Below are 26,244 nucleotides of genomic sequence, written 5' to 3'. Positions count from 1 at the left end.
TAAGCTTTAAGTATATTTCTCATGGCTTAATAATTACGTAGTTCATGCTGCATGAATATTCCATCAGTTTATTCACACTCTGAGGCAATATAATTTGTTAATTTGAATCTTTCCAGTGAACTCTTTCTAGGTCACCCTGATCTCAAACCAGAGGTTAAGACAGAAAACCTGTCCCTGCTGTTAACACCAGCTGACTGGGATAAACTGAAAAACAACTACATTGCTTCTGCAAAGGTAAGAGCTTTGACCTAGTCCCCACATGCCCCCTCAGGGAAGGTACAGGAGCCCCAGCTTCCCTGGCACAGGTCTTGGATGACCATGTTGTGGTTTCTAGCCCCACCAGCTGCTGTCCTGCCAGCACCGCACAGAATGGCCTTTAATGAAAAACAAGAAGGTCCTGAACACCAACTCAGGGACCCAAGCTGAGTCAAAGGGACTGTACCAGACCCACACAGTGTGGCAGAGGCTTAATGAAAGGTTGTAGCTGGGCTTTATCAGATTGAATGCACTGCAAAGCCAGGTGTAAAGGCATTTTAGCTGCTACTGTCACTGTGTGGGATCTTCTCCAGCACATCTGAGGTTTGCTACAGGCAGACAACTTTTGGCATCCCCCCCAGAAGGCACCCCCATGGTTCATGTCCTCTGAGGAAGCTCCTTCTGCAGTTGTTTTTCTGCAGTCCTTGCTGGCACCCTTTGTAAGACTACAAGCTTTCCTGGCTTTTTGCTGGGCTCAGTCATTTTCTTGCAAACCGTTTCTGAAACAGGGCACTGATCAAGGTGAGCTCAAGGTGCCCAGCTGAATGAAATCAGTATTGCTCCACCATGCTGGTGAAAGCTCACTGTTTCACCGGCAACAAGATTGATTTATCAGCCAGGACTGAACACTGCTGCTGGTTACTTGAATGGCTGTACCTCTGGAGAGGACCGATTTGATCTTTAATCCTGACCTGGTGCATTCCATGCGCTGGAGGACTTTGTAATCAAGCAAACAGCTGACATACTATTTCCTGCCAGGAGAATGACTCTCCTTTGATATGAGAGTACCTTGCCCACACACAGCACAGCTCCTGATTTCTCCTGAGATCCTGTTTAGACTGACAGGACTGGAGCAACACCTGTGACTCTGCTTACCTTTCCATGCTGTGCACGTGAACCTTACACACGTGACAATGGAGCAAAATGCAGTGAGCCTCTGTATTCATGTTTGCTTCCTTATCCTGAGCTGCATGTTTCCTTCCTACGTTTAACATTTAGGAGAAAATCAAAAGTTATTTTGGAAACATCCTGAGACTAGAGGTCACAGAGAAGTGGGAGAAGGAAGTTCATTCAGAAGTGGAGGAAAACCTCTACCACGCCTTGCTCTCCTTTGATATTCAAACGGTATTTAATTAGCTGGGGTAATGTTGGGGGGGGGCTCTGTGGCTCCAGGGAAACTGAATCGTTACCTTCTGGGGTCGAGGTACTGCCTCCTGCCATAATTTATGTAAGTCACGCACTGGTAGAATACATTAGAGCAGAAAATGACATTTATTACAACTTCTGGCTCTCCCGCTTGCCTTCTAGCTGCAAATTAAACCTGCTGTCAATTGTGTCAGCAACATAATAGGCAACTGATTTTAAAGTCCCTAAGCCTCTTTGATTAGAAAGAAGAAAGAGAAAGGGAAAAAAAGATGGAAAGAAAAGGTTTGTTAGAAAAAACCCCTTGGCTTAAAGAACAACTTTGTCCCGGGGCTGTGGAAGCTGTGGAAAGGCCGTAGGCAGTAACAGCCACTCCAATTTAAACAGTACAAAAAACAAAAGCTCCTACTAGGTTTAGGGGCTACAGGGTAATAAATCCAGGAGGGGTTTGGATTCATTCTCCTCACTCAATTGGTTGAGTCACTTCAATTAAATAATACTAACAAAAAAGAGAGGGAGAGAAAAAGAAAATCAAAGAGTTTTGCCTGCTGCCATGACTATTTTTCCTTAGAGAAATATTACACATTATGTGATCGTGGGGAAGGCAGGTCTGAATTGGATTAGCAGATGGATAGGAGGCCTTGGGAAGCACCAGAATGGGACTACAACATGCCTCACTCTGGAGGTGCAGCCAGGACTGTGGGAATGGCAATCCAGGAGGAGTCCCAGTGCAAACAAGGCTTCAGGGTGGTGCCTGACCCTCTGTGCTGCCCTGTTATCACTCCTGAGAATGGGACTTGTGTGAGCCTCTAGGGATGGGGCTTATAGTCATCCTTATCATGGGGTCATGCATGGGAACCGCTCAGCTTCCCTTGGGTTGCCGATTGATCCCTCCCAGAAACCCCCCAAAAGAGGAGGATGACACTCGGTGAGGTTGGAGCTCCAGCCAATACCGCCTCTAACTCACACTCAGACAGCAAAAGGACATGAAGCAATTAGGGATGAATGATTATATCACAAATCAATCGGTGCTTCTTGGCCCATTCTGTGTTATAATTTTTAAAATTGCCAGAGAATAATGAAAATCTCCTGGCAACAAGTTGACTGTTTGTCCCTTTGCTAGGCGAGCCATCCTTACTAACCAAAGCTGCATGAGATCCTTGGAAAGGATGTTTCTCCCATGTCTGTTCCATTCACTGGAGCTTTTTTGTGCCCTTTTCTAGATCATCGGGGAGCACATGAAGTTATCTGGAGCTATCAGCAGAAGCCTGGAAACAAAAATGCTTGAGCTGTGCATGACAGAGCTGCTTGAATTTATACCAAGGTCATTACCACTCCTGGCAGTACTTTCTTTTCAAATGAGTCTCACACTTGTAAAAACGCAGGGAAAAGGTCTGTGCACTGGACCAGGTGCTGGCATCAAGCAGGTATAGGTCTGCTCTTGGGAGAATTAAAGATTACAGTGAGCCAAATAACAAGCAAGCTGCAGAACAATCTGGAGGGAGTCATAAATAGATCCAGACAGGACTCTTGCAAGTCTTAGAATCTAATGCCAGAGCTCCAGGAAGGAGCTGCTGTCTGGGAAGGGATGGTACCACCGTGATCACATCCATCCAGGACCTTTGTGCATTAGATGCTGGTCACTTGCAGCTTCAGCCATGAGCAAGCAGCAATTATGGACCCCTCAGACCCAAAGCCTGTTTGCCCAAAACATCATCTGGGCGCCCTAGGGTGAGTCCTGCTGAGAGGGTTTTCTCTGACCTCCCATGTCTTTGGGCATAAAAATGGATGGTGAGACCCTCTCTGCTACACCTGGGCAAAACATACAGCTGGGCTGCCTTCTGAGTCTGTTTGAAATTCACCCAGTGTCCAAGGGAGATTGCTGAAATAATGGTTTTTTTACTTGATAGTCTCCACGTTATGGCCTCAGTTCTTACCTGCTGCAACATGCTTTGGGAATGCTCCAGGGAAGGTTTTAGGCTTGCAGAGGGTCCCAGTACAATGACACATTGTCTGATGCCCCTGTCAGGGCTGTATTTGGGACATCCATGGATGTTTGCCGGAGCAGCAATCTGCGGAGGAGAAAGGCTGTTTGACGTGAATCAACTATGAGCAAGACTAAAAATAATTTTGCATTAACCTTTGAAGTTTCCCACCTCCAGCAGGCACCAAGTGTGGAGTTTGCTATTGCAGGAGCATGGGTGGGGAGCCTGAGCACTGCTTTCTCCCGTCATGAACCTGGGGCATGGCAGGGGTCCAAATTGCACTAAAGGCAACACTTTCCCTTCTAAACCCTCATCTCTAGTAGCCCAGTGATCTACACTTCTCTCCCATGCCCTGAGCGAGCACGGTAGTTCAAACCAGCTATTTGGCTTTGAAGTCTGTCTGGGTTTTTGAGGAGAAACAAGGCAGTGATGTTCTGGCGTTTTCTTTCCCTCATTTTTCTTATTTTTCTCTTTTATTTCTTTTTTCTTTGTTCTTCTTTTCCTCTTTCTTTGTTTTATTTTTTTAATTATTTTTCTTTTATTTTTTCCTTTTATTTTTTTATTGGGTTTTTTATTCTTTTTTTTAAATACTGTACAATTCAAACCAGGGCAGCAATAGCTCTCAAAGGACCACTGAAACTTAAGCTTTTATGGAAACAAACCTGAGATACAAGTGCCTGAGGCCAGCCTAAGCAGATCTCTTTACCCTGACAAAGAATGGGACCATCAAACAAAGCCTTCTTGAGCACACAGCTTCCTGTCATCAGCACAGACCTGTCTGTAAAACAGCTGTGAAACCCATAGAACCTGTGCTACACAAAAAAAAAGCTACCCGACACTGAGGTCAGGAGGAAGAAAAGTCGGATGTGCTACCCTGTTTCTATTCACCTTCTGTTTTAAATCAGCCCTCAGGTAAATCCTTTGCCTGTGTTGTGCTTAAAAAGGCACATAATATATTGTCCCAAAAGCCAGCAAGATGAAGGTCCAGACTTACAAGCCTGAGTACCACAGCTGCAATTAAACCCTCAGCATGAGGAAAAGTAAGAGTTGGCCTGCCCACATCCCTGGCATCTCTCCAAAAGTGCTCTGTACCTGCTCAGGCAAGCGCATCCTAAACCTGTAATTATCTGCCATCTATTTTCCTCCAATGCACACACATGTTGTGACAGCTGGAAAAAACACGTCTGCATACAGAGGGGACAGGTTGGGCCAGCCATGGGTGTCTCCTGACATCACCACGTACACAGAAGATGAGCCATCCTCAGTCCCCCCACCACTAAGTGTTACCCGAGTGTCTTTTCTTACAGGTTTGAGAAGGAGTTTGAGAAGGCTTGGAGCACTGCCCAGGACAGCCCCATCTTTGCACCCTATGTTGTTGCCTACATCAACAGCTTCCACGACCTAATGTAAGTCCACTCCCCCTGAGCTGAAATGCCACGTTTTTGGGGTCTGGGAGGGTAACAGCATCTGTAAAGGAAGGATCAAGGTCTCCTTGGGGTGCCCTGCTGGGTGCTCAGTCTCCAGCCCTTCTAACCTCACAGGAGGATTTTCACCAAGGGATGCAGATAAAAGTCACAGGCATGAAGAGACAGAAACATGAACAGATGCAGTGCTTGCATGAAAGTTTTAAACTCGTTTTCAGCCTCAGAGGAGGGGTTTTTCCACATTTTCTTCTGGAGGTTAGCAGTATAAACCCAGAAACACGGTCTCAAGGCTGCCTTTGGCACTGGGCTGGAGGAAACCCTATGAAAGCACTGAACCTGAAAATAAACCCCTACCATTGCATCTGGCAGCTGGAACTTCCAGGGCTTTGCATGAATTAGTTATTTCAAGCCACTGGTTGAAAAGTGCCTCTGAGGAACAGGTATCGTCAGTGCTGACTATCAGAGATCTGACTATCCCTCTCCCCATAAGTAGGATGGTGCCAGCGAGCGCATGTCCCAGGGTCTGGTCCCTCAGCCCAGTGCTGTGGCACATGATGACCTTGCACATCCCACTCTGCAGCCGCTTACACAGCTGCCACAGCCCCTCCCAGTGCCAGTTCCATGGAATACAGGTGCTGTTCATATGCCTGCCCCAGGGGGATGGTCTGCAGCCATGCAGGGACATGGCCCACCGAGGCCCAGGGGCTCTTCAGCATCTGGAGTCATCTCTGCCATGCAGATATGGTGCTTCAGAGGCCAACCCAGCAAAACAGCACAGGAATAATGCGTGGGCTCTAGCCACCAAAAAGCTTGGGTTGTGATCTCCAGCTCATGTTGCTGCACTGCTGCCTGGCACTGCCTCCTGTGAGGATGCTAAATGCCAAACATTACTGAGGGGATGGAGAGGATTTCGTGTTCGGTGTCTCGCAGGAGCCGACGGCTCCAGCCGCAATGAGCACTACCGTAGGGAAGTCTCTAGATGGCACGGTCTCTCCAGCAATGCTAACCTCGCCGAGGAGCTGGCTTTCACTGCCTCCTCCTGACCCTGTGGAAAATTGCTCTCCCCTTCCCTGCTGGAGACTGGCGAGGGGGTGAAGGGAGACGACAGCCCCAGGCAGGGAGCTGGCAGCGTTTGGGTGGCGGATTGGCTCTGCTGGGTTTATTCCTGAGTCAAGCTGTCTATTCATCAGCCTGAGGTGATGAGTGCTGGGCAGAGCTAGATGACCTAACAGCATGATTTTTTGCATGCCGGACCCAGAATTCAATGGGAGTTGCAGCCCTGAGCTCCAGCCTGGCATGACAGGGATGCTGTTGAGTGCTTTATAGTCCTGCCTGGGCAACCTCAGACGTATAAAGTCTGGGCAGAGGCAGGAACCTGCCGCTCTCCGTGGTCACAGCAGTGGATATGGCACATCCATGGAAGCTCGGGCACTACTGGTGTTGCCTTGCTTCCTCAGTTCCCCCACCCCCCACCCCCCCAAAGTGTGTTACAGTGGGATGGGAATGGAAAGTGAGAAGAAAGACAGGAGCACACAATGCCCCCAAAGCTCACACACACGCTGGGGATTCCCTTAACCTCTCAGAAGTTGTGTTTTCTTCCTCATGGGGTGAAACCTTGCAGAAGTACGCACTGTCCTTCGGAAATTCCACAGGTTTCCATACCCATAGTCCCCATCCTAGCTGCTGATGATAGACATTGCGTGGAGTGACTCAAATGGGCTCTGGGGGACACAGGCTCAGCAATTTTCCCTTCTCTGGCTTTATTATTTACTTCTTTCTTCACCCACGGCCCCTCAGTGCTCTCCCAGGTACTTGCAGACCATTTAGCAAAGGTGTTGCTCAAGTGAAAGAGCAACCAGCCTATGCAACTGCTCCGCATGGCTGCACCATCCCACCTGATGAGGAAATCTGTGGGGTTTTTAAGCACAGTCACAGCTGTGACTCATTTTCAGTGCACAGGATTGTGCAAAAGGAGCCATTACTTTGACCCATAAAGTGTTTCCAAGAGGAAGTACTACAAACAAAAGTTTATTTAAATATAATATCCAACATTCCAATCCAGATAAAATGCTTAGGGCACTGTAATAGTTTACATTTTAACATCAACTCACTGGTGTTCTCTCTCTCTCTGTAGGTCAGGGTTAGAAACAGAGTTTGAAGTCGACACTGAGGAACTGCAGAAGATTTTGGCAGCTCTGACAAGGAACTTCACGAATATTTTTCTAACGAAATTAAAAACAAAAACACAGGTAAGAGGATCTTGGCCATGTTATTTCCTCAATGTAAGGGGTATGTGCAGGACCACTGCAGAAGCTGAGAGCCATTGTCCTTCCCTTGTCTCACCAACTAGACCTCATTTTGCAGCGCATGACATTATGGTCCCTCCAAAATGCATCAAGCCTAACACTCCTGTAGAAATCCTCCTTAACTCAAAGCAACACTTCTGGCATCCTGGGAGTTTTTTGCTTTGAACAAGGATACCTTTGTCAAGCTGTTTACAACAATCAAATGAAAAGGATATTTAGTGGCTTCCAGTATCTCAGGCAAAGCAGTAGGGAAAAACCTTCCCCATAATGAGGCGCAGGGGAAGTCAGCTGAACACCACCAATGAGACATTTTTTCTTCTACTAAAACGTTTTGATTTCTCAGGACTTTGATTTATTCTTACTGATTCGTTGATCTGCCATCATGGTCTGTAAGAAGCCTCTTCAGATAGGACATAATTAATTCTGGTAGAGGTGATTTTTTCCAGCCTGTTCCCATGGTGAAGAAAGGCTGATTTTTCCAGCATGAGGATGCTAAAGCTCTGGTATCAGCTGATAAAGCTCTGATATCAGCTTAACTTGTGTTGAGGCCTAAAATGCAATGCAATGTGCTGCAATGAAGTTTGTGCTTCCCAGGTGCTGTAGGTGGGACTTTCTGGTCTCAGCCAGCTGGGGCCCACTAGCTCTAGCTGGTATAATACAAGAGATGAGGCAAATCAAGCCTTTGGTCACATCCTTTTTCACTCAACCTCATTCACTTTCTAAATCCCCAAACATAACTTTCAAAAACCAAGGCAGTCATGGGAACTGATGCAACCTAAGCCCAGTCTGCCTGGCCAAGGGGACTTTCCAGTGACTATAGATCTTGTCTTGGAGCCTAAGTGACAGGCAAGGAAAGGAGTCAAGCCAAGGCATTGAGCAAGAGACCCGAAATGTGAGAACTGAGAGAGGCTGAGGCAAAGCATTTCTAAACAGCTCTTTTGGCACTTTGTGCCATGGTCTGGTAGCCATGGCAGTGTTGGATCAAGGGTTGGACTTGATGCTCTTGTAGGTCTTTTCCAACCCGGCTGATTCTATGATTCTATGATTCAGCATGCTGGGAGCACAGCAGGAGAGCACAAGGAGGGGGAAACAATTGGGAATGAGATTGCCAGGAGTCTAAAGCCAGAGATCCCGAGAGCTAAGAGGAGAAAAGTACAAAGAGGATGTGCCAGAGAAGGGATATTTTGCATTTGGCCCTTAGGGGAGTTTCTTCCAGAAGTCTTTAGCAGATATTGCTGTGTTTCTGTGTGAAGGCACATTAAGTCTAGGGACCCAGCAAGGACAATAACCCACTGAGAATACTTGGTCAGAGTACCGTGAACCCAGGACTGATGTGAGACTGCCATAACTCCCATGTCATCACTGATCATGAGGCATCAAGCTGGAGATGCTCCCAGCTGCTATTCCCCTCCCATCACATTAGACCAATGAGCAGAAGGAAAATCCCAGTGAGACTTCATGCAGGTCTGCAGGAGTACAGATAGCCTCCTGGAAGGGCTGTGAACATGAGGAACTTGATTTCTTTGTGGACAAGGCTGTAGGGGTGATGAATTACTGGGCTAATTTCCAACAGATTCACTCCCAAGTGACCTGTCATTTCCATAGCTGGTGCAAACCCAAGTAACAGTAACATACATGACTGCACACCACAGCTTGTTCTAGTCATGCCTGAGTTTTCCGTGATTAACATTCACATCTGTTTCTTCACCTATGCAGTAGGGATACAAATTCATCTACCCAAAGAAATAGAGCTGGTGGGTCAGAAGGTGGCACAGAGAAAAGAAATGAGGTATCTCAAGTAAGCCTTTAATGCCAAAACATCTGCTCGGGGAGCGATGCTTCTCTTCTCTGCACTGGCATGCCTACCCAGAAAGGGGAGACTGAAAGGTGTCTGAATTCGCTAGGGTGGAGAGAGAAACTCACCCTGCTCTGTGCCCTGGGTGTGTCTTCCTGCAGAGGGAGTGTGCCATCAGTGCTCTGTGATTTTTGTTTTAAGCCAGCAGGTGTACAGCTGAGTGCCTTCAGCTGGGGCATCAGCTAATCTGAATGTTACCAGTGCCATCAGTGAGCTGGTCTTTTTTCAGCCATTCCTTAAGAAAATCCTGACCAAGGACTGGATTTTGGATACAGGAAGGCCGGACTCACTGGCGTCAGCAGTCTCGCAGTTCTCTGAGCACCTGCAGCACATGAGGAGGCCCACGGGTCAGGTAGGCCACTGATCCCACACCTGGGCACGGCGATGCTGGGGAGGGTCACAATGTCCTTTTCAGGCTGTGGTCAGACCTGCAGACTCCTCTGCAGTGGTGGTTGCTCTTTATAACTGTGGGAACTGCATATGCAAAGGAGTTCAGATATTACTATACTTCCACATGTGAATTAAAGAACAACTTTCCTTCCTGTAGTTCAAATACAAAAACTGATTTTGTTTAAAGAGGAACAGAAAGCTTCCATGACAATTGCCTCTGAACATTGCAATTCCATGAGTTGCAGGCTTATGTGCTCCTTTCACATCTATGCAGTTGTGAAATAAAGAGATAGGTGACAACTGCTCTGTATTTAAAATCTGCAAGCACCATTAAAACTGGCTTTTAAAGCAATCCAAAATATCCCCCTTTGCTACTGAGAACCCAAACTACCAACACAAAATTGCGGGCTATTTCAGGGTGAGGAGTATTTCCATGGCATTCCCTTGGGTGCAGCCACTGCTCTGTGCCAGAGCAAGGGACTGTAAGCCACTGATTCCTTTCATCAGGGCCAGCCTGGGCAGCATGTGCTGATGGTGTGTTGCCTTCATGTACCTCCTCTATGTCCTCAGGTGCTGCTAAAGACCTAAGAGCTTTCCCTCCCCTCTTTCACTGCCTTGGCCTTGTATGGGAACCACAGAAAAACTATGAGGTTTGTTTTTTTTATCCAGGAGCTTCTACGTGAAGTTCATAGATATGTGGTAAAGGAATATATCACACAGGTCATCAAACACAGATGGAGAATGAACAGGGAGACACGGCAAGAAGTGAGCAAAAAGATGGACCTGGAAGCCAGAATCTTTCATAATACTCTCATTGATCAGGTATGTGAGTTCTCTCCTGGCCCATTCCCAGAGGTACAATATTTCCACTTGGCTTCCCAGAGACAAAGGCAGCAGGCTTCTGAGGAGGCCAAGCCTCAAGAAGTATAGAAGTCCTTAAAAGAGAGCAAGTGAGGTTGTTACTGCAGGTTCATGGTGTGGGCTTCCAGCCCACCAGCCTCTCTGCAGTGGCAGCTTTGCATGTTTTGTGGCTAGGCCAATGTTACAACCCATCTGTGAAGGTGAGGTAACTGAGGTTCTTGTTAATAGATCCCTTGGGGCAGATTAGAGTGAAACAATACTGAATTACCAGTGTTTATAAATATATATATATATGTGGCAGGTTTATTTTAGAACAATTTGATTGCAATGGAAATAAGGGATGTAGCCATTTTGGTTATTGTCTATAGTAATATAACAATATAAAGGTATAAAAATATCACTTAAGAAAATATGTAAAGGAAAGGAAGAAAGAGAAAGAAAGCATAAGAGTAGATAGTGGAGAGGAAAGATATCATCACCCATGGATCCAGCGATGAGGCTTGATTGTCACAATTTAGATGCCTGTTGGTCGAAGTGATGGTCGCAGTCTTGATCTATCTGAGGTGGGAGAAGGCTGCAATGGGTTTAATGGGTTCAGGTGGGAATGCCCAGGTACCTCCCGGGGGGGATGGCAGGGGGCAGGATTTTCTCACTGTCTGATATAACGCTGTGGATAATATGCAGTCTTATGTTGGAAGGCCCCAGAAATGAGTCTGGAGGAGCTTCGGGGTCTTTGATGGTTCATGACCCCTTCTAAAACACGACTGCTCTTTCTCACACCTGTGTAGTTGAGCCAGTTATGCCTTATCAGAAGAGATATGTGTGAATGTCCCAATACCTCCCCATGAAGGGGGAGTTTTACACATGAACCAGCTGTGTAAAGAAGGAAATTGGCATGATAAAAAACATTATTCCACCTCACAAGATCTCCTTCCTGTTGGCTTTTTCCTTATCTGGCTCAAAAACCACCTTGTTGCTTAAAAAAAGGTTAGTTTGTCATGGTCACCCTCCAGTGGTGGGTGCTCAAGCGCTCTGCGCCTGGGCTGTTCTTACACAGATCAGAGGTTTTGCCACCACACACCCAAAAACTGGGTGCAAACCTGGCCTCAGCAAAGCAGCACCCTGCCACTTTTGAAATCGTCTGATTATTTGAGTCATTAACTTTAACATTTCAGTCTCTCATAGCAACATCAGTCTGTGATTTTCAGGGAAGCCAAACCTGAATTCATTGGATTTTGCAGAAAGTCAGGCATCCAGGGCACTAAATCCCCTCTCAAAAATAAGGCACATGAAATTACTAGGCAGCAGGAGGTAAAGTCTGGTGTCTGCCTGTGTGCTAGACCACAGCCACAGTGCCCTGACCAGGGTCTGACTCCTGGGATGCTCATGAGCACCGGGAAGGGCAAAGTCCGGCCTCAGGGGAACTGCTTGTTGGCACCTTGCTGCCTGCTGGAGGCAGCCTGTCCTGCCTGCAGCAGTTCTGCCTTACACCCAGCTCTGCACTGTAGGGAAAAAGGCATTTAGCAGGTGCTGCTCTCCCCCTTGACATCCCCATGTGCCTCTTCATCCACAGGGCTCTGACTCCGACTGGCTTGTTCCCGCCATACATCACATTGCCAAGATCATTAAAGAGAAGAAAAAGGACAAGATCAAGGTGTATGTCAAGAAGCTGTGTCAGAATTATCCAGATATCAGGTACAAAACAACAGATGCCAGAACTGTTGGGCTCCATCCCGAGCTCTTCATCTCATTGTTGGTAGCCATATGTTAGAGGTCAGGGTGCCAGCAACAGTGGGAATCCTATCTTATTTTTCTCTCTTTATATCTGTACACTTTCTCTTTTTTTCCCCTGTCTGCTAGATCTTATGATGCACACAAATTAACTTCAAAGCCTTTTCATTTTAGAATGGAATGGAATGGAATAGAATAGACTGTTTTAGTCTATTAGGAAGGGACCTACTACAGTCATCCAGTCCAGCTGCCTGACCACTTCAGGACTGACCAAAAGTCAATGCAAGCTGTTAAGGGCATTGCCCAAATGCCTCTTAAGTGCTGACAGGCTTGGGACACCAAACACCTCTCTAGGAAGCCTGTTCCACTGTTGGACATTCCTCTTAGTAAAGAAATGCTTCCTAATGTCAAGTCTAGAACTCCCCTGACACAGCTTTCAATATTCCCATGCATCCTACCACTGAATTCTATTTTTTTGCTCCAAATGAACCTTATTTCACGGTAAAGCTCTGGTTTGATTTCAGTGCATCACCAATATCAGCCCAGTTTGCCAATTTGTAGGCTCCAGATTTTAAGCAAATACTTTGTCTCCTCTTCCGAGGCTCAAACCTCGAAGTGAGGCAGCCATTGATGGAGATCAGCTGTGGTTTCTGAAATGACCTCAACACAACCATTAAATTTTGGAATAAATTACATATTCTTTCTTTTATACTTTCCGTTTGTTGTCCCAAAGCTGCATCTGAAAAATTTAAAACTGCAAAAGTAAACAAAGTGACTGGCTCTGTGCGTGGCTAAACAGCTGCCAACTAAATCAGAAGTTACCTCCTCTTCTACAGCTCTTCTACCAACAACTGAGAATGAATATCAGTGGTACAGACTGCAGAAAACTCCATTTCACCAGAGTAATTTCAGGAAAAAAACCCGAAGGCTTTTGTACAGAGTTACACTCTTTCTGATGGATGGCATTTATACAATCAAAACAAACCATAAGTTCAACTAATTGCTCAGAACGCTGAAGTGGACCCTCAAATATTGAGAAAAAAAAATCACATTAAATCTGTTTTCCTTTCCCCATAGCTGCAGCTCAAAATTTTTCATAACTAGATTTAACTTTACTGGGTCAGATATGCTTCAGGCTTATCTGTGTGGGGAAATTCAAGACACGGACATGAAAAAAAAAATTGTTCCTGAGTAATTTCCTAGGTGAACACACCTATTAAAAAAAAAAAAGGTTTGATCTCAGTGGCCAGATTAAGCTGATGAAGGAGGCAGTGCCTTTTCTGGGAAGGATGGGGGAGGTAAATTATGCCTAGTCATCAATGATGGCTGTTTGAAAACAATTTTCCACTCAGAAAAGCCATTTACAAGGCTGTAATTTGTGGTAATAAGGCTCGTCCTCTTGATTTATCTAATTATTGACTTTCCATTATTGAGTAATACTATTTTTAACAATCAAGTTTGGAAAACGGGGTGGAACCTGCTGGACCTGCATTGCTTCCTGTTCAGGTCTCTTAATTCTTCCCCTGAGCTCTCAGAGACATTGAGGAATTTGTATATACTGAGATTACTGGAACAGGGTATGTTTCCAAGTTGGCTTCCCAGCTCTAATCTAATTGGTGCCTGTCAACTTCCTAAATATTAGCACTTCCATTACTCAATTCAAAATAACCATTAAACAAAAGGTCTGCAGCCTCTCAGGAAAACTTGAAATAGGCATCACGTGTGTGTGGAGACAGAGGAGGAAATTCCCTGACGCACTAGCCAGCAGGAGGGCGTCCCACCAGTGCGGTGTGGCAGGAGCTGATGTTCACTGGCTTGATACCTCCATAAGCTGGAGACCCAACTCCTGGTGGCTCCTCCAGCATGGTGAGGGGACGGTCCCTGGCACTTTGCTGTGTCCTTGCTCCATCTCCTGCATGGTTGTTGGTTGTTACCTTTTGGGCTGGTTTTGCCTGCCAGGTCTGAGCAAGGTCGTGTTTGGTTTTTCAGGAAGGACCACATCCTGGCCATCCTCGCGCGCCGGGGGCTGGGGCGCACCAGGAGAGCGGCAATTCTTCGTCAAGTCTGCCATGTGCTGGAAAGCTCCAGTGGAGGAGAGGGCAACACACTCTTCGCTGAAATTGACGTTCCGGTGGTCATATGCTGCTTCTAAAACAGAACCAGAACAGCAGTCAGCATCCTCCCGCCTCCTACGCTGCCTCTACACATGATCCAAAATCTGCTACCCTCCCTTGCTCCTCTGCAAACCCAAATATTTGATTGCCACGGAGAAAGAAGCAGTTTTCTGAACTTGCTACCCTGAGTTCAGAACCCAAAGGCAACAGAGGCACTGAGACACCAACCTCCTGCAAGAGCCCCTGGGAAGCAGCTCCAGTTCAGACACCGTGTCTACCTCACGTTCCATACAGATTCTATTGCTGGGAGGCTGCTCTGTTGTTTGGTCCAAAATTAAATTTCTCCTCAGAGAAAACCAAAAGCAGTTCTCTCAGAGCTATATTAAGGCTCGGACGGTGCTTTGCATAATTATACAGCAGCAGAGCAAGAGCCTCCTTTGTAATTAGTACCCATGAGCAATCAAGGGGCAGAGCTTGGGCAGGGATGTGGTAGCACCCAAGTCTTATTTCCTCCACTGTGAACCAGCTGGCCAAGCTGGTATGATGCAAGGCTGTGACATTGTGACCTGATGCCAGAAACCACTACCTGCCTGAGGAGGAAAACTTTGGGTAAGCAAACCCCACAGGTGGGACATGTAGCACATGGACTACTCTGCCCTCCAGGATGGCCCTGGTGGCCCTTCAGGCATTTCAGCAGATTTTCCTCACTCATGGGCTGCCTTGGGAAACTCCTGTTGGACCGAAGATCTGTTCATGCCATCATAGCCTCTTTGTGTGGACAGGCATGTCTGGATCGGATGTGCCATGTGGAGTGAAGCTCCAAGTTCTCCTTGACCTGAGGAAAAGGGTCATCATGCCTCTAGTCCATTTTCTTGTATGTTTAAACATATTTTAACAAATCTGGTACAATCTGACTGCAGTATGAAACCAAATGTGAGGTGGACAGACATAGTGCTACAGATCTGATCCTCATCTGGTGTAAGCCAGCATCACCCACTGATGGGCATGGAACACCATTGGTTTAACACCATGAGTGATCCAAAGCATCACATCCAGCATCTGCAGGGGAGACTAAAAGAGATATCCAGCAGCCTAGAGATGTACAAATCTGATTTTATTTAATTCAATTTATCCTTAGGTTGCCCTCCACAGCAATAAATCTGAGACTTTACAGAGATGTATTTATGATCTATCAATTAATCTGATAAATGTGGACATGGCATAGCCTTGAACACTAATTTGTCTACAGCACCAGCAATGAGACTTTCATTTCCTTTGCTTCGGGTTGCACCAGTATAAATTTCAGCCTGGGTGAGCAGCAGGCACTGGTGACAGGCCAAGGGAGCTGTTCTGATGGACGAGAAATAAAGAGTGCAGCTTTAATTCACAATCATCCTATGAGAATTTTTCTAAGACAAACCTGCTACCTCCACAGTAAAGATAAGGTGTTTTCTAAAGATGGCTTTGAAATATCAGGTACAAATTGACAGCTTAAGACAGAAAATCCTGGAAGGAATTTTCTGTCCTGCATCTTTCTTCAATACAGCTCATGACAATTCCTGCAAATTCTCAGCTTGGTGACTCTCTGTATTTGCTATGGAGAAGGAGAAGTAAAATATCATATGCATCTCCCATTGGATGTGCAGAGCTCAGGAACACTTTGGAGCTCCCCTTTCCTGTCCTGGGGTCATGGTGAATCAGGGAGCATTGGATTACACCCCTCATGGATCTGTGAGCTACATCCCCCATCCCAGCAGAGGGGAAGGACACTGGTGCTGAGAGATTAACATTTATTGTTAAAAGCATTGACTAAATGGCAGAAACAAAAAGATTTCTACTTTTACATACTCAGTCAGAAACTTCTAAGAACTTCAGTGGAGTGCTGGATTTGAAGCACTAAAGCCTCAGTGGGAATTTTTGTGCATTAGAAATTTCCCTCTGTCCTGTATGCATCTCTCATCCAAGCGCCTAACACAGGGCATCTGTGGCACAGACATTTTCCCAAGTGTATTATTTAAATGTATACTGGGTTTTCAATCTTATTATTTGACTGGCAAATGCTTCACAAAGCCTTTCCTCAGCCTCCAGATGCCTGGCCCTGGGATTAGATATGGAGCTCAGCTTCCGTTTTCTAATAAAAACAAGTTGCTACCCTGGAGTCATGGAGGAAAGCTGGGCACAATGGCCTGCCTTTCGTCACAGCCTCTCCTGGGACACTCAGATCCTGCAGCCTGGCATTCTGTAAGCCAGTAACAGGCACAGAGCTGACTTCCTCCAGGCTGCTGCTCTCCAGCTGCCTGCTCTTGAGCAAACCAGTTTAACTCCATTATGACGAGACTATGGTTCAGTCCCTGTCCTGCCCCAACAGCTGTCCAAGTGGAGAGGGAGATCCAGGATGGGTGAGAAGCAAGGGTCTCCCTGGGCAGGGGGATGCTTGGTCTGGGCTGCAGAGCAGACCCTAGAGCCAGTTAAACAAGGAGAGAAGAAGGACTGTGTGCTTTCCAAAATGAGCTGCTGCTGTCCAGCTGTCTTCTGTAAAACATCCAGTGTTCATTACGCCACATCTCACATTCCAAAAACAAGAGAAGAAAGGCCTCTCAGGGCTTTTAAATGTGAAATATGTTGCTCTTGTAGGAAAGTGCCAAGGAGCTCAATTATTATCACCCTGTTACCTCCTCCTACTTGTTGTTTCTCAGCGAAGAAAAACACCATCATACCCATTCCTACCCCAGCACACAGTTACATTCCCTCCAGGACACAGAGCTTACTTTTATCCCCAAAGACCCAAGCTACATTATGCAGATGCATCCTCTGGTGAATCAAGCTGTCTCAAAAGTATCCAACTAAATGGAAGAACCAAACTCTCTCCAGACTTAGCTTCTTAGGGGTGAACAATGCATTTGGGGGGGCGGGGGAGGGATGTGCAGATTTGGCACAGCCGACAGTATTGTGTGGGTGGTGAAAGACATTTTTTTTTGTTTCAGAGGTCTCTGCTGTTTCACAATACTGTTTGTTTCTGGTTTGGGGTGAAAAGCAAGGGAACAGTGCCTGCAGTCAGGGTACATGGGCTGACATTTACCATCTGAGACCAGCCTTTGGGTACCATCATTTCATCAGTTTTGCTCTGTGAAGTTCCCTTTCCTGGAAGGAAGATATGCAAAACAAGCTCACACAAAGCAAGAAAGGAGGAGTACCAAAACATTGCAGTGAATGCCCAGGAGGCTGTCCCTGAGCTGAGGCTCCTAATCAATCAGTCAAAATACTCCTGAAAAAAGTCTTTTAGTGCAGCACCACTATAATGTTTAGCTCCCTGTCATGGTATCTTTCAGAAATGAACCCTCAATTGGGTGAAAATATTAAAGATGATCAGTGAGAAGCAGATTGCAATATTCCGTCCACTTTATGAGCTGGGCAATGTGGCCTGACACTGCCCAGCACACACAGCTGGCATGAAAAGAGGTGCCAGAGCGTTATTATCTCAGGGATGGCTGAAAAGTAAAGTTGTATTAGTTTTAGGTTTAGCGACTTTGGTGATTATATATCACACTTCTCCAAAGTACTGATGTTTAGCAAACACTTGTCTTCTGTATTTTGCATCTTTCTCCATGAAATCTTGTTGTGGTTGGATTTACTGCCCCAAAGCCAGTCGTTTTCACTCTCTTGGTACTGGGCAGATACAGGAGTGCTCTGCTCAGTATCATCCTCTGTTTCCATCCCTTCAGGACAATTTTGTATAATACTGCTAATGATGACGTGACATTAGCACTGGGACTGGTCCACCTCTCCCATAAAACCTGTGCAAGAGATCAGTCAGGCTGACAGAGCATTGATTTAAACTATTTACTATCACTGTTACAATAAAAAAACGGTACTGGGAAAAGGTTAAGACTGATGTACATTATTGTGTGGCAAAAGTGGATTAAGATAACCTTTACAAAACTACAAGAATTTTCTCTAGTCCCACAGCCACATAACTGTCTACTGCCTGAGGATACTGAGCACATAAACTTTGTCTTCCTGCCTTCATCCCTGTCACACAGAGCACTGCAAATAGCCTCTAATACTCTTTCAATGTAGCACTCTCCATTTATATTTGTAAATTCATACCAAGTCATTCAAATATGTTATCCAGAAAAGAAGTAACATGTAAGGCAGAGAAACCTCTGAAAAAAAGGCTGTTGTAGTATTTTTGCCATCTTGATACTACTTGAGAGTCTTGAAATGTCAGTGTAGGGCTTTCTCTGCTAGCTGCACAGGGGTTGTACCTCTTGCTAAATGAGGCAGGAAAAGTGAATGGCAGGTTAAAGATGTGCACCTAAGTCCCAAGATGTCTGACCAGGCATGGTTTATGTTTGGCCAGGCATGAAATTGTGCCTGGCAGCATGAGCAGCCTGAGCTCCATAATGAGTGTGGGACTGGGGAGATGCCATGGCTTCATTAGGAGATGCAGGATTACGCCTTGGTTCCCAGGACTGTGGGGAGACTGGCATCAGGCAAGACAGAACTGTTTTTTTGTGAAAAGTGTTACACAAGTGCAGAAAAAGCAAACCAAGCCAGAAGGCAGAAAGAGGTGGTTACACAGCTTGCCAAGCCATCCCCCAGCTGCACTCAGTCCCTGGGAAGGGGATGGTGAATGACAGCTGGGAGAAAAACGCTGAGAATCAGAAGGCGGCCCAGAAAACTGGAATTATTTCACAAACTGCATCCACAAAGAAAGCTTTGCTTAACATTGGTCAGTGCAGAGCAGTGGCCTTCAACGTTTTGCTGCCTATGGACTAAGGTATTATTTCCAGCGAAGGCACAGAGCACCGTTGTGATAATTGTCTTCCAGTCAGATAAAAAATTACTGCAAAAGGGAAGGAATATTCTCCTCACCATTTTCTGTGGGGGTCAGGAATAGAGAAACAAGCTTCTACTTCAGTAAGTAGAGGCAAGTTAGATGCAGCAAAACTACCAGTAGTGCTGACGGGGCTGGAGCACTGAGCACAGTGTGTCGTCCCTACCATTGGTGGCTTTTACAGAATCACAGAATTGCAGAATGTTCGGGGTTGGAAGGGATGCCAAAGATCAGCTAGGTCCAGCCTGCCTCCCATGAACAGGGACACCTTCCACTAGACCAGGTTGCCCAGATCCAACAGCGCTTCCTGGTGAAGCTCGTCATGGGTAATTCCAGAACTGAAATTAAGGAAAAGCAAAGTAATCACGAAAGTCCATTATCCTGAGCAAGGCACAAAATGCTGGGGATCATTTCCTGAGTGAGGGAGCTCACAACTTTACAATACTTTTTCCAAAACTCAGGGGAAAAAATATTTCCTGAAAGAACTGTGCTATGAACAGAAGCTCATTGAGTAGATAAGAGGCAATCATGGAATTAGTCATCAGGGATTCATTAGAAGGAGCAAGGCCGAAAATCTGGTGGCTTTTGTCTCTAAAAGCACGTCATGCACTCATGGACCGTCATCTTCCCCTCACAGCCCGCGCTACAGTTCAAGAATGCATTACTCATGCTTTTGTCTTGAGAGCCCTTTAAACAAACGGGTCTTGAGCCTTCAAGGCACCAGCGAAAGCACATGGTACCTCTTTCCTCAGTGATCTCAAGGCTGAATCCACCCTGTGCCTCTTCTTGCTAAGCAGCTGTTAGTCACCCTCTGAAACAAAGACCATTCCCCAGGACCACATATGTGCTGTCTTCAAGAAGAAGTGTGGAAAGAAATAAGAGCCCAAAGGGCCAGGCTGGATTTGCACGTGGTAAGAAGCTCTCCCAGCAAGCTCAGGAGGAGCTGTTATTTCTGTTATTCGGAAGCACCATTGCCTGAGGCTGCCAAAGCATGGATGATACACCATGTTGGCTCAGGAGACCTTCTGGATGTGAACTGTGTCCTTGTGGCACAAGGAGAGAGGCAAAGGGAAGACAGTGGAGTGCAGAGAGGGGAAGGACTGAGAAACAGTTTATGCTGCTCATTCCATGCATCTCCTGCCCCTGCCTCAGCCTGTAGCCCAGCCCTACACCTGCCTCTGCCACCAGGAGATGACAGCTCCAGGAAGAGGCACCTACACAGCCCTGGTCCTAGACATCCCCAATGTCTCAAGAGCTTATGTGCAGCCTTGTGACATCCCATGTGAAATGCCTCTCTTCAACTCTGTTTTATCTGAAAAAACAGCCCTTTTTTCCCCTTTCTTGTTAACCATATAACTTTATTCGCTACCGAACAGCACAAAGCCAAATTCAGCCCCGGCATAAGGAAAAAAAAAAATCCATGGGATTCCACCTGATTATTCTGTGCAAGGAAAAAAGCCACCCTTGAAAGGATCCTGAATTTGCAGCACTGGCCAGAACCTCAGAGGGGCTGTGGAACCCTCCCAGGCTGGGTGTGCCCTTGGCACAGCAGCAGTTGGTGTTGCAGTGAAGGCTGTGGTACAACATGGCAAGAGCCCCTGCCAGGACCCCCGTAGGGGAGTCCCACCTGTGGCATTTCAGCACTGCCTGGGGGAGGGGGCTGAACCTGAACACACCATTTCCTCTGGTTTTGGCCCCGACACTTGGGTCTGGGATAGTGTCTGGGATTTCTCGCTTCCCTCAAAATACCTTTTGCAAGTGATTAAATACTGAAACAGCTCAAGGTTATGTCTGCTGAGTGAATTAATAAAAAACAACAACAAAAAAGGATTTGTTTGGTTTGCAACAGGGCAGGAATACTTGAATGGATGCCTACTTTTGTTTTATTAAACATCCAAAGCAGGAGAAAATTTTGAGTTAACCAAACTGCCTACAGACAGGCAGCAAAAGTCACAGCAGTATTGTTCTGTTTCCCAGAGTTATTCACAATCTGTTACAAACAACAACTGCTATGTCTCCACAATCATTTAACCTTCAGCCTTGGTGTGTGGATTTAAATGCCATTGTTTTAGTCACAAGAAGAAAAACTAATTGCATTGTTGCTGTTACAGCTGTATTTCTGGGAAAATGCTTGCAATGGGGTGTATCAACCAGAATCCTCAAGTGAATATTATTTTCCACAATAAAAAAAAAACAACTCCAAAACTTTAATACTAAATGTAACTGCCCTTTCAACCTTTTATGAGTGAAGCAGCTTCTTTCTAATGCAGGTAGATAGAAGACTGAAGTAGTCAGAAGTGCAAACACAGGGCTTACCTTTACATCCAAATTAATGCCTTTACACTGGCATTGCAATATAGGGTTTCATATCTACCACTCATATTTACTTACTTTAGAGCTTTTCCTCTATTCTATAAAGGGAACGTTAGGAATAATTATGACAACATCCATTTAGGAAGTGGTTTAGGAAGGATCCATGTCTGGCTGCTGTGTTATTGGAAAAACTCCCAGGAGACAAAAGCACCCTATCCAGCCCCAAGCCCACGCTCTACCAGGGAGCAGTGGGACATGTGATTCCAGCTCTGGCCTCTGGAAAGGAAGTTTGCTCACTGTGCCTCAGTTTCCCCTGCAGAAGAACCTTATTCAGAAGCTGTTTAGTGCTTTCCAGATAAAAGAGAAAATCTGAATTTGACTTTTAAATCCCTCTAGGCAAAGAAAAAGGCTATTGTTCTGAAGAGCCAGCAGGATTGCTCAGATATTTGTTGAGGAAAGAGGAATATTTTATTGCCGGGTCACTGGGAATTTCAGTGCCTTTCTTTGCAGCCAGTAAATTTGGTAGCAACAACTCTGTTGATTTCAACAGTGCAATGAACTCCTTATTGAGTCAGAGGGTTTGAAACACAGGCTATTGAGTCCTCATGGGTACTTGGATTTTCCCTGGAAACTTCCCTCTGTGCCACTCACTAACCCCAAGTTTACTTGGACACAAGAGGATAATGCAGCAGGAGAGAGGCCAAGAACAGCTGGGGCAAATCCCGAGGACCCACAAGGAAGTTCAAAACAGAACTTCTTGGTGTCTAGCCTTCAAGACCTCAAACAGAACTACTGCTTTTTCGAGGTGCTTTCCCCCAGTACTTTCCACCATGTAGTGACGAGGAATTTATAGGCAGCCTTTCCTACTGAGCAAAAAGAGATGCCCCAAGGCAGGGAGTCCTGGGGCAGGGAAGGTGTCTGGGCTGGGGTAAAACAACTGCAGTGAAAAGGCATCCTGATTAGTTTCACCAGGTCTGAACACGATGCCGGTACTGTCGTGAGAGCCAGTTGGGATTTGGTCCCATCCAGTGACCTTTCCAGTGTTTCATTCCCTGACCTAAAATTAGGCCTCACATCCCCTGTAAACAAGTCATGTGCCAGCAGGGCACAGCCATGTGCCTGGAGAGCACTACTGAGGAGAGGCAGGTCCCAGCCCCAGCTTTTAAACATGGATAGGCATATTCCTCCCACACCACAGGCAGTGAGTGTGTGAGCAGCTCTGCTGACACAGCTTACGCAGCTCTGCCTGCCTCATGGTGGTTTTGGCAGCCCCGGGGTTCAGCTGAGCAGGTCAGGTTCCAGGGTTCAGAGCAGGTCTGTCAGGACACCCAGCCCTGTGCTGCACAGCACAGCTGTGCTCTCACATCTGGGAGCACCGAGCCACATTGCAGAGAACACGGATATCCGATGCTGCCCCAGATGTGGCTCCTTGCACCATTTCTTTTAGCTTCACTGGTGAGGCTTTTGCCTTCCCTCAGAGTGCACCTCTGAGTGCACTCAGGTCAGAAGCGGTCCCATCTTAGTGACCCCTATTTAATGCAAGAGCAGTAAAAGAAAAGCAGCATGCATCCCATAGGAGCACACACATACACTTGTCTAGCTGCACAGAGATCTTGTCCTTGTCTGTTCATGCTGAACTCCAGAGGCATTAGGAAGCTGTAATCAGAGAAGCAGTGTTATATAAAGAAGCAAGAGCAAGCTGGGAAAAAGAAAGAACTACTGGGTAGCAAGCACTGGAGTACCTTAAAAATAGGGTGCTAAAAGTACCTATTAAAAATAGGGTGCTAAAAGGTGGTTTTCTGTCAGAGGACCCCTGAGGCTTCTCCGAAGTAGCAGTGTTTTCCAGAACATCTGTGCTACAGGCAGATGTGAATCCCCCACAATTTTCCCAGCCCAATGGTCTTCCAGGTCTGATCTGAATGCCTTGTTCAGCCCCACTCCAGACCTGAGCCTTGTGCTGTGACCCGACAACATGCTGTTCGTTTCCCAGTGGAGTGGGTTAGCAGAAAGCGTGAGTTCCCACTCCACTGGAGTGAGTTGGACTCAGAGATGACTGGACTTCCACATCAGGAAAAAACACTTCCGGCTTCCTTCAGATGAAAAGGAGAAAGCCACACTCTTCCCTCAGCACCTGTTGTTCCTCCCCGAGTCACCGCATGGCAGATATTGAGGGTGCCCATCAGACTGCAAGTAGCTCCAAACACAGGGACAATATCCCTCCCTCCATTCTCTGGGGGAGGGTGACTTGCCCCAGGCTATAAAGAAGCCTGACTGAAGGTCCAGGGACAGCAAACCGGGAATGGCTGGCTGCCAAGCCTCCCGGGTCAAGAGGACTCTTCCAGCACGTGGTGTCTCCTGCCCACTGTGAACATGTCAGGGACAGCTGGGCCCAGACAGAAATCTCTGATATGGATCCCTCCTCCGTCTTCATGTCAGATGGAGGATGGCATGGCAACCACAGAAATGCACACCTCCCTTGCTCAAATATCAGAGGAGGGTTCCAGGGCAGCCTCAGGGATGGATGCCTCCTCTGCCAGAATACCACAGGAAAGGTGTCATCAGCCTCAGCTATGGACCACTCCTCAAGCAGAAATACCAGGATGGGGATGCAGACCATGCTTGCATACAAGCCCTTGCTTTGGTGAAGATTTAGGACATTTCTCTCAGGTTTGATCTCCTGGCTTATTATTCAGACATGTAGAATCTCTGATGCCAAAAGCAACCAAAATCAGGAAAGCTCTCTGTAGTTAGTTTGGTTCAGATGTGACTAGAGAGGGCAAAAGTATCATCACATGAGGTCGGTACCACTAGCAGCAAAGTTCTCAAAAGGAGTTCACACTTTTGAAACTACCAAATCACAGCTTTGCAGCAGGTCAGACCTCTGAAACCAACCTCCCTCAAACAGACCTGGGAAAAATATGTGTGTTCACTACTTGGAAAGGAAGAAAATAGAGCCAGAAGTCATATTCCCAGCAGAAGGTAACAAGGTAATGCCTACTTACCCAGAGGGCTGCTGCCAGCCACCTGCAGCCCAAACTGCTGCTTTTCTACCTTGAAACATGCACAGCTGGAATTACTTAGGACAAATGAGTTGAGCTCATGGAAAATCCCACAGGAAAACTGATAGTTTCCTTGTCTGGTAATAAAGGTAATGAAAACAAGTTTGAACAAAAATCTCAAATACCATTCAATGAACAAGCATATTGAATTAATAGATCCCAGGAAGAAAACCTTTACCCTCATAACAATCTGCTTCTTGACACACCTTTAGCTGACAATGAGGATAACAGCTTTTCAGCATCATGACAGAGGAAATTAGGACTGCACTTCAAAAATAATCTCCTTATCAACACTTCTTGTTTATCGCATCTTCATTTTTACAGGTCAGTAAATCTTTCGTTGTCTAGTGCAAAGGATTCACAACTGTTTTTTCAGTAGAGACATATCCCATCTGTAGGCTCCTGCTCAGCTAAATTTGGATTTTAGGATTGCTATTGATGCTGAATATAGAAGACAGGAACGATCCCATGCAAGTTCGATGTTCCAATCTAAGGAAGCATCTGCAAACCTAAGTTACAAATCTCTGAAGTACATATTGCTTATAAGTGTAAGTTGCAGCTGAGAAATATATCACATATATTGGGGAAGTCAAGCATAAAAGCCTCAATTCCTCAAATTTGCAGACTTTAGATAGCTTTAGCTGCAGAAGTCTCCTAGAGTCAGGGCCTCCAGTGCTAAGCTGGGGATGAGACATTGGTCTGAGACAAGTGCAAAGACCCCCTGAATATTTGAAGAGAGGTTTCAGTGTGTCTGAGACGCTTGTCGTTGAGCCACTTCCCGATGGAGATTCACAGCACACCCATGACAGACAACCCTGCATCCTGCAGAGACTACATAACTGAGGATGGGAGCAGAGAACCAGCCCGAGGTCCTCCCTGCATCCAGAACAGCATCCTCTGCTTTCAGTCACAAACACTGCCTTTCCAGCCATGCCCAGAGTTACGTGTGTATAATCCTTAGACCACAGGATTACATGCCTCCCAGGGATCACATCCCTTAGCCTCCTGCACGAAAAGGTCTTTGGATGCAGCACCAAGCTCACCTCCAGCTGCACTGTGCTGCCCCCAAACCAGCTCTAACTGCAGATGTCAAAACTTGCCTCCTTCTCTCCACTTCACATTGGCATTGGAGGAGGTGATGAAGCACAGGGAAAGTTACTGCACTCCAGGACCAAATCTTGTGCTGTTTCATGTTTCCGATGATTTTCAGACTGGCGTGGCAACCCAGCATTTCTGTCCTGTGACATTGCTAGTTTCAGGTCACTCATTGTCAAGTAGTAAGGGGACCCAACCCTGGAGTAATCCCAGAGGGGAACCCTCTGCCCAGCTCAGCCAAAGGCTGGCCTGAGATGAATCAGGGTTTTCCAGAGACCGGAGATCATGGGTTTGCCCATCAGGGTGGCCCCTCTGCTTCTGCTTCCTGTTTTGGCAGACATTGTTGGGTGTGAGGTTTTTCCCTGCTACTATGGACTTTTAGGGAAAAGAGTCCCTGAGAGGAAAGCAGCAGCCCCAGTGGGCAAGATGCAGGCCCAGTGGGCAGGAAGCATCTGCTCTCCAGCACTGTGCCAGCTCAACTGGGCACCTCCTTCCAGCACAAACATTAGTCTCAGACCATGTCTGCTGCTGGGGAATGTCCCCATGCCGGACCTGCACAGATTTATAGCCCCTCCAAAAGTTGTGCAGCTACACAGGTGCTGAGTGTGGGCATCAGCATCACCAGGAAAGCTCAGGGTTCACACTCAGCTTTAAATCTCAGGACCATTTTTTTACATTTTGCATTAGACCACAACTGTCAGATGTAAAACAGAAGTCATTCTAGGCACAGTAATCAGGCTCTTGGACTTGCTACTTGTCCCACTCTCTGCCCCACTGCAGCTTCCCAGAAAAGGAGGGAGGAGGCAGGCTCTGCAGGACCACAACATTTTGATTTTGTGCCTGCATGGCAACTGCTTCAGCCCAGATCTCATCCAG

General features: G+C 46.5%; 1 protein-coding gene across 3 annotated transcripts in view; it reads left to right on the top strand.

Moving 5' to 3' along the window:
* Nucleotides 1–21,075, top strand: part of EXOC3L4 (exocyst complex component 3 like 4) — a 30,305-nt gene extending 9,230 nt beyond the window's left edge. Inside the window, exons 4-12 of one of the 3 annotated variants that reach the window (XM_017807683.1) lie at nucleotides 117–234; nucleotides 1,255–1,380; nucleotides 2,622–2,722; nucleotides 4,691–4,789; nucleotides 6,942–7,056; nucleotides 9,198–9,320; nucleotides 10,028–10,180; nucleotides 11,793–11,914; nucleotides 13,940–21,075. In XM_017807683.1, the coding sequence (XP_017663172.1) occupies nucleotides 117–234; nucleotides 1,255–1,380; nucleotides 2,622–2,722; nucleotides 4,691–4,789; nucleotides 6,942–7,056; nucleotides 9,198–9,320; nucleotides 10,028–10,180; nucleotides 11,793–11,914; nucleotides 13,940–14,102 (1,120 nt within the window). In that variant the 3' untranslated portion in view covers nucleotides 14,103–21,075. The remainder of the gene's footprint in view (nucleotides 1–116; nucleotides 235–1,254; nucleotides 1,381–2,621; nucleotides 2,723–4,690; nucleotides 4,790–6,941; nucleotides 7,057–9,197; nucleotides 9,321–10,027; nucleotides 10,181–11,792; nucleotides 11,915–13,939) is intronic. The other 2 variants (XM_017807685.1, XM_017807684.1) reach the window with 2 other exon arrangements.
* The last annotated feature ends 5,169 nt before the right edge of the window (nucleotides 21,076–26,244 follow it).

This window comes from Lepidothrix coronata, unplaced genomic scaffold (assembly GCF_001604755.1).
Source record: "Lepidothrix coronata isolate B3197 unplaced genomic scaffold, Lepidothrix_coronata-1.0 Scaffold19, whole genome shotgun sequence".
Taxonomy (NCBI): Eukaryota; Metazoa; Chordata; class Aves; order Passeriformes; family Pipridae; genus Lepidothrix; species Lepidothrix coronata.
The sequence above is the reverse complement of the archived record's forward strand: the minus strand, read 5'-3'. Positions and strand labels throughout refer to the sequence as shown.